Source organism: Macaca mulatta, chromosome X (assembly GCF_049350105.2).
Source record: "Macaca mulatta isolate MMU2019108-1 chromosome X, T2T-MMU8v2.0, whole genome shotgun sequence".
Classification (NCBI taxonomy): Eukaryota; Metazoa; Chordata; class Mammalia; order Primates; family Cercopithecidae; genus Macaca; species Macaca mulatta.
Genome location: NC_133426.1, coordinates 2525644 through 2533966, shown reverse-complemented (window position 1 = coordinate 2533966; position 8323 = coordinate 2525644). Strand labels below are relative to the sequence as shown.

At 50.3% G+C, this 8323-nt stretch overlaps 1 protein-coding gene across 5 annotated transcripts in view; it reads left to right on the top strand.

Moving 5' to 3' along the window:
- Nucleotides 1-2299: 2299 nt before the first annotated feature.
- Nucleotides 2300-8323, top strand: part of ARSD (arylsulfatase D) — a 29291-nt gene continuing 23267 nt past the window's right edge. For 3 of the 5 annotated variants that reach the window (XM_028842186.2, XM_015126892.3, XM_028842187.2), the window contains exons 1-2: nt 2300-2410; nt 5197-5346. In XM_028842186.2, the coding sequence (XP_028698019.2) occupies nt 2367-2410; nt 5197-5346 (194 nt within the window). In that variant the 5' untranslated portion in view covers nt 2300-2366. Of the gene's footprint in view, nt 2411-2815; nt 2961-5196; nt 5347-8323 lie in introns of those variants that run through there. The other 2 variants (XM_077988189.1, XM_077988190.1) reach the window with 2 other exon arrangements.

The window sequence follows — 8323 nt, the reverse complement described above, 5'->3', positions numbered from 1 at the left end:
CAGTTGGGAAGCCCTCAAAGATTAAAAAAAAAAATGTTATTTAAAAAATTTTTTTAGAGACAGGGTCTTGCTCTGTCACCCAGTCTGGAGTGCAATGGTGCAATCACAGCTCACTGCAACCTGAAATTCCTGCGCTCAGGTGACTCTCCCACCTCAGCCTCCCAAGTAGCTGGGACTAGAGGCACACCACCATGCCCGGCTAACTTAAATTTTTTTTTTCTTTTTTTTTTTTTGTAGATACAGGGTCTCTCTGTGTTTCCCAGGCTGTTCTCAAACTCCTGGTTTCAAGCAATCCTTCCCCTTAGTCTTCCAAAGCACTGGGATTACAGGTGTGAGCCACCAAGCCTGTCTGATAAAAGCTCTTTTAGAGTAACAGGACAGAGAAGCAATAAACAGTGCTCAAGAACTAGCTCCAAACAGATGGCCAGCGTAATCAATGTAAATGAACTAAATTTGCCAATTAAAAGTGAATGGTCTTTTCTAAATAGAATTCCCAGCACCATTTTGGGAGATTCCAATTCACTAAATGCAGGGAGGGGGGCTCCTGACTGTATTGTCGTGAACAAGCACCCCCATCATCCCATCTCAGGGGCGTGTGGGGCAGCTCCCTCATTTATGAAAATCCTTACTCAGTGAATTTAAGGAGGGGCTTCTGAATCCATGTTTTCAACACAAACTTCCACCCCCGCCTCCCCGACCTTACTGATTCCATTTGGTAAGCATAGAGAACTGAGTTGCAAAGGAAAAAAAAAAAAATGGCATAAATGTTGGAGGCAGAATAATGGTGAGGAGGACCTGGATATACTTCCCACCTATACACCCAACATAGAGTCTTGTGGCTGGTCAGGCACAGTGGCTCACCTGTAATCCCAGTACTTTGGGAGGCCAAAGCAGGAGGACTGCTTGAGGCAAGAGTTTGAGAACAGCTTATGCAACATAGTGGGACCTAGTCTCTACCAAAAAAATAAATTAACAAAAATGTGTCAGGGGTGATGGTGCACACCTGTAGTTCCACTTCCTTGGGAGGCGGTGACAGCCTCACCCTTGACAGCCTCAGCCTTGGAAGAAGAAAGTGCTGTTATCTTGAAGACTATGGAATCATTTTGCCCCTGACCAGTGGAAGAGAACCTAAGCAACCCCCTTTGAGGGAAAGTGGGTCTCTAAGCTAGCATTTCCTACAAAATACGAATTTATACTTTGACCAGATCTTGCGTTTTCTATGGGATGTGAGGGGGTGAGGTAAGACATGAAGGGGCTTGAGAAAATCAGTGACTAGAGGTCAAGAGAGACAAAAACAAAGGCTCACTGCAGCCTCAACTCTCAGCCTTGACCTTTCTAGAGGTCAAAAGAGTTAAAAACAAAACAAACAAACAACAAAAGGGGAGCCAAAGATACAAAAAAAGAATTAGGTGACAGGGTAATGAGCAAAACTGCATCATTCAAAAACAAAAGGAGTCACAGAAAAGATGGGGAGGGGTCGAGGGCCGGGCGGTTAATCAGAAGGAGTAATTTCAATAGCAGTCTCATGAAAGGAACAAAGATAAAAATAACAATTGGAATTAGCCGGGCGTGGTGGCGCGTGCCTGTAATTCCAGCTACTTGGGAGGCTGAGGCAGGAGAATCGCTTGAACCCAGGAGGCGGAGGTTGCAGTGAGCCAGGATCGCACCATTGCACTCCAGCCTGGACGACAGAGTGAGATACTATCTCAAAACAACAATAATAATAGTAATAAAAGAAGAAAGAAGGGCCCATCTAGCATTCCCGTTCCAGACTTAGAGAACAAGTCCAGCATCCGGAAGAGACATTTCAAACACCAAGTTTTGAGAAACTGAAATCGCAGCTTGATCGCGCTGGGCAGGTCCTAAGACCCTCCCCGACAAAAAGAAAAGGGGCTCCCTGTGCTCAAACCTAACTGGGTTTATTTTTCATTTTCATCTATTTATTCTTTGGGACTGAGTGTCACTCTGTAAGTCAGCTAACACGCCCAGCTAATTTTTGCATTTTTAGTAGAGACGAGGCTTCACCATGTTGGCCAGGCTGGTCTCGAACTCCTGATCCCAGGTGACCCACTCGTCTCGGCCTCCCAAATTGCTGGGATCCCAGGTGGGAGCCACCGCGCCCGGTCAATCGTAACTGGGTTTAATCAGCTCCTCCTTAGCCCCGGCCTCCCCGTGTGACGACCTGGGAAAACCTGCTTCCAAGCGCAGGTTCCGGAGGTCCCGAGAGCCAGGAGATGACGCAGATGAAGGAGGGGCGGGCGCACACCCCAGATCCCGCAGCTGAGAGGGCGGAAGCCTTGGCACTAGCGGAGCCCAGGCGCGGAGTGCGAAGGGCAAGGTCCTGCGCTCTGGGACAGCGCTCGACCATGCGAGCCGCCGCGCGGAGGGGACGCGCCGCGCCCGCCGCCAGGTGCCAGGGACCCCGGGACGCGGCCCACACTAAGGCCTGGGGTGGGGACCTGGGGAGGGGGTCGCGAGCGCGGCGAGGGGCGCCCCAGGCGAGCCTGGGCCCCTGTAAAGGGCGTGGTTGTGTCCGGCGCCTTGTAGTCCCCAAAATGTAGCTGGAGGCGCGTTCTGTGCCCGGGAAAGACGCCAGACAGCAGAGCCCAGGGATAGGGGGCGACTGAGGGGACGAGGGGGAGTGGAGGAGACCGAACTGAAGGGAAGCTGGAAGGGCAGGGAAAGAGAACAAAGGAGGAAGGGAAGGGAAGGCGGAGGAAGGCCGGCCGGGGCCTGGAGGGAGCGGAAACTGGGTCGGTCACGCCCTGCTGGGTCCTCCACCACCGGTAGAGGGTCGTGACTGCAAGTTGTCCAGGTTCTTGGCGTTTTGAACAAAGAGTTGGACAAAACGCCCAGCAAAGAAAGAATGAAGCAACAAAAGAAGGAAAGCAGGGATTTATTGAAAACGAAAGGACACGTCGCAGTGTGGGAGCCGACCAAGCAGCGGCTCAGGAGCCCGGGTACGGAATCTTCTTGGGTCCAAATACCCCCTAGAAGTTTCCCATTGGCCACTTCATCCTCACCTCATGTAACGGAAGTGTTGGCCCGCGATTAGTCTGATTGGTTGCAGACAGCAGCCAACCAGAGGCTGAAGTTACAAAATTCACAGTCCTGTGCAAACATCTGATTGGTTGCAAAAACCAACTAATCAGAGACTAAGGTGAAGTCACAAAGTTGCAAAGGAAGACTGGACCCGAAATCAGTCTGATTGGTTGCAGACAGCCAATCTACCATCTGCCCAGCAGAAAAGGTCAAAGGGAAGCCTCTGGTCCTTTTGTTACCTAGGCGTGGAAAGTTAGGATTTTCCCGCCAGGAGAGGTGGCTCATGCCTGCAATCCCAGCACTTTGGGAGGCCGAGGCGTGTGGATCACCTGAGGTCAGGAGTTTGAGACCAGCATGGGCAATATGGTGAAACCCGTCTCTACAAAAAATACAAAAATTAGGCCAGGCCTCTACTAAAAATACAAAAAAATTAGCCAGGCGTGGTGGCAGGCACCTGTGATCCCAGCTACTCAGGAGGCTGAGACAGGAGAATCGCTTGAACCCAGGAGGTGGAGGTTGCAGTGAGCCCAGATCATGCCATTGAACTGCAGCCTGGGCAACAAAAGTGAAACTCTGTCTCAAAAAAATAATAATAATAAAAATTTTAAAAATGAACAAAAAAGGAAAATTAGGATTTTCCTTTCAATTTAGTTCTAGGAAGTCGGCATGAAAACCCTTAGGTTCCCTGCCTCCAGACCCTATTCTCCTGCCTCAGCAGCGCTGCCCTGCCTCTCGCCACCCTCCAAGACACGCCCCATCCTGTCCCCTTCCGTGGCCATTACCCTGCTGGCCACACGGGATCCCTCCCCATGGCCTTATTCCTCCCCTGCTCCCCAGTACAGCCGTGTCCCCCCAAGCACCCTGAGACACACCCCTCGTTCGCGCCCTCCCCAGAGAGCACGGCCATGATCCCCCAACACTAAGACACCACCCACCCACTGCTGTTCAAGGACCATCCCCCAGCACTAAGCGACCACCCATCCATCCATCCGTCCACTGCAGTTCAAGGACTGCTTGAGCCAATCCTCCCACCTCAGAATCAGGCAGAGGCTGCAGTAAACCACCATCATGCTACTACACTCCAGCCTGGGCAACACAGCAAGACCCCATCTCAAAACAAGAAACAAAAAGAATAATAAAGCAGACTGGTTGTTTCAAAGTGACTTTTCTTACAGGGTTAAAGCATGGGAGATTTTCTTAGCTCGGGTGAACTACACATCTTCTTTTTGCTTGCTCGAATCTTCTGATTTTCGGAAAACTGGCCTGTTTCCCTGTTCAGCTTGATGATGTGGCAATTAGCACGAGTGACTCCATTCCAGTTTGTTCTGAACTGTGTGGTCTAGTGTGGCAGGCCAGGTCTCACTAACGCAGGCCTCCGTAACAACTGTTTCAGCACTGCCCGAGTGGTGAAGTTACATCTTAAAAGCTGAAACAACCAGTGCCCTTATGCAAAGGCTGGGATGTAACAAAAGCCCCCCAAGAGTTTTGCCCAGGCCTCTCCTGGGCCTTTGAAGCATGAGGAGATAATGAAGGAATTCTTAACAGGACCCATTTAGGATTAAACAAGTTTTATTGTGGGTCTTAAGGAACTCCCTAGACCTCCACAAACAAGCTTTACTGGGGACTAACGGAACTCCCCAAAACTCTGTGACTTAGCAGGAGACAAGATAAGGGTAATCACCCCAGCACCTGGACCCATCTAGATTAAGTCAATTTACTGAGGCTCCAGAGGAAGGTCTCCAGGACTCAGACCTTAGTTACAGATGAGAAGTTAATCACTTATGTCTTTAGATGAATGCACACTTACCCTTAGACACAGAGCTTTGAAGGTATAGAAGCTCTGGAAAGCTTTGTAATGTTGAGTTCGTTGGGAGAGAATTTCCAGGCCTTCCTCCTGTAACTGGTTACAGAATTAAAAGTTCTCCTGTTTCCCAGTTCATCTGCATCTCGCTACTGGGCCACGAGAAACAGCAGTCTGACCCTCGTTTGGTGCAGGGACACTAGTGCACTAATTCAGGCCGGGATAATAACCTCCCATAAAGCTGAACGTCTTAATTTAGTGATAAGACCTTTGCCTTCCCAGCGAGCTGCCTTGAAATGCCTGCTTCCCGTGCCAAATTGTAGATGGTCATTTCTGTTTCACTTTCTCTCCAGGGACTCTTTGCTGGTGCTGCTGTTTTTATGCTTGCTTCTGAAGACGTGTGAACCTAAAACTGCAAATGCCTTTAGACCAAATATCCTACTGATCATGGCAGATGATCTAGGCATTGGGGATCTCGGTTGCTATGGGAACAACACCCTGAGGTACAGCTGGTTGTTGTTATTGGTGGTGATGTTATGTGAGTTTGACTGAATGGTGCATTTAAAATCTGCCTAGAGAAATTAGGAAACTCCTTAGGACCTCAGAACTCAACACCACAAAAAACTACCAGCAGGTAAAAAGGCCCTTTTAAACGATGCAGAACTGCGGTGAGTGGGTGAATGTATTATTACCACAAAATGGGTAGCTTAAAACAAAGGGAATTTGTTCTCCTAGTTCTGGAGACCAGAAACCTTAAATCCAGGTGTGGGCAGGGCCGGGCTCCCTCTGGGGGCCCTATGGGAGGATCCTTCCTGCCTTTCCCAGCTCCTGGGGGCTTCAGGTGTCCCTGGGCTTGTGGCCCCATCACTCCAGTCTCTGCCTCCGTCTCCACGCGGCCTCCTCCTCTGCGTCTGTGTCCTAATCTCCTCGTCCTATAAGGACACAGGTCACTGCAGCAAGGCCCGCCCACTGTAAAGGTCTCATCTTCTGTTGAGTACGTTTGCAAACGCCATCGGTTGCTGGCTGAGTTCTGGTCTCCTCCAAATTTGTAGGTTTAAGCCCTAACCACCGGTACTTCAGGGTGTGACCGTATTCAGATGGGGTCTCTGAAGAGGTAATTGAGTTAAACCGAGGTCCTTAGGGTGAGCCCTAATCTGATATGGATTACCAAAAGAGGAGATGAAGACACCGACGGAGCTCCCTGCGAAGCTGTAGAGAAGGACCCTTCCTGCTTCTCCCAGCTCCTGGGGGCTCCAGGCATCTCTGGGCCTGTGGCCACATCACTCCAGTGTCTGCCTCCGTCCCCACGTGGCCTTCTCCTCTGTGTCTGTGTTTCCTCCTCTGTCTTTTAGAAGGACACTGGTCATTGCATGTAGGGCCCTCTCTAAATCAGGATGATCTCATCTCGGGATACCTAACTAACAACATCTCCAAAGACAGTTTTTCTAAGCAAGGTCCCACACACAGGTTTGGGGGGTCAGCACGTGGACAGATCGGTTGGCAGACCCCCATTCGTTCAGCTCACTGCAGTGGCATGTGCAAACACAGAGTAGTAGCCTCTATGCCAGCCTTACCAGCAGAGTGCTTGAGTGGTGCTCACGTGCCTTCTACAACAGGAGAAAAGGTGAGAAACCTCCTTATTCCGTTTAGTGGCCTTTTCTCCTAGAAGGATCGCCCCAGAGCGCAGGCTGCATCTGCTTTTCAATCACTGCCAACCTCAGGAGTGGTCCCCGCAGAACAAGGCCTCCCTTTGCAGTGGACATTGCAGCACCTGCAGCAGTGTGCCCTGTGCGGGCCGGGCGCGGTGGCTCCCGCCTGTCATCCCAGCACTTTGGGAGGCCAAGGAAGGTGGATCACTTGAGCCCAGGAGTTTGAGACCAGCCTGGGCAATATGGCAAAACCCTGTCTCTATGAAACATACAAAAAATTAGCCAGGTGTGGTGGCACACGCCTGTAGTCCCAGCTACTCGGGAAGCTGAGAGAGGATGGCTTGAGCCCGGGAGGTGGAGGTTATGGTGAGCTGAGATCGCACCACTGCATTCTAGCCTGGGCCACAGAGCAAGACCCTGTCTCTAAATCAGTCAATCAATCAATCAATCTGGCCCCTGTCCAGGGATCCCCTTGCGAACACCCTTAGCAGGCCTGGTTGTAATTCACAGAACAGAACATGTGGTTCATCTGTTTATAGTGTACAGTTCAGGGACTTTTAGTCTATTCACAGAGCTATCCATCCATCACCACAAACCATGTTAGAGCATTTACATACCCCCAGAGAAACTGCACCCCTTTAGCCATCACCTTCAGCTAGGGGCAAATCTGTGTCCCCTAAATGCCTACGTTGAAGTCCTAATCCCCAGGACCTCAGACTGTGACTCTATTTGGAGACTGAGTCTTTAGAGAGGTGATTCAGGTAAAATGAGTCACTAGGGTGGGCCCTGATCCAATAGGATTAGGGTCCTCATAAGAAGAGGAGATAAGGACACAGACACGCATAGAGCAGTGACCACCTGAGGACACAGGGAGAAGATGGTGTCTATGAGCCCAGGAGAGCGACCTCGGGAGGAACCAGCCCTGCCCACGCTTGATCTCAGACTTCCAGCTCCCAGAAATGTGAGCGAATAAATGCCTACTGGGTTTGTTTTTCTGTTTTATTTTGTTTTGTTTTTTGAGACAGGGTCTCACTCTATTGCCCAGGCTGGAATGCAGTGGCGTGATCACAGCTCACTGCAACCTCCGTCTCCTGGGCTCAAGCAATCCTCCCACCTCAGCCTCCTGAGTAGCTGAGACTACAGGCACATGCCACCGTGCCCAGCTCATTTTTATATTTTTTTGTAGAGACAGGTTTTCACTATGTTGCCAAGGCTTGTCTCGAACTCCTGGCCTCAAGTGATCCACCCACCTTGGCCCCCCAAAGTGCTGGGATGACAGGCGGAAGCCACTGCACCCAACCAATACCTGGTGTTGAAGCTGCCAGCTGTGTAGGACTTTGTTACGGCAGCCCCAGCTAACACTCCTCCAACTCTCTCAGCACCCTAACCCTCGGCCTCTGGCAGCCACTAATATACTTTCCATCTCTATAGACTGCCCTGTTAGGGACCTTTCATACAAATGGAATTATATGACCTGTGGTTTTTATGTCAGGGTGCTTTCACAGAACACAGTGTTTTCAGGGCTCCTCCCCGTGGCAGCAAGTGTCAGTACTGTTCCTCACCCCTTGCAGTGGCCAAGTCATATTCCATAGGTTCCATTCTATGTGGATGCTTCTTTTGACTTCTCTTTCTTTTTCTTTCTTTCTTTCTTTCTTTCTTTCTTGACTTCTCTTTCTCTTTCTTTCTTTCTTTCCTTCCTTGCTTCCTTCCTTCCTTCCTTCCTTCCTTCCTTCCTTCCTTTTTTTTTAGTTTTTTGAGACAGGGTCTCACTCTGTTCTCTCACCCAGGCTGGAGTGCAGTGGTGTGATCTCGGATCACTGCAACCTCCACC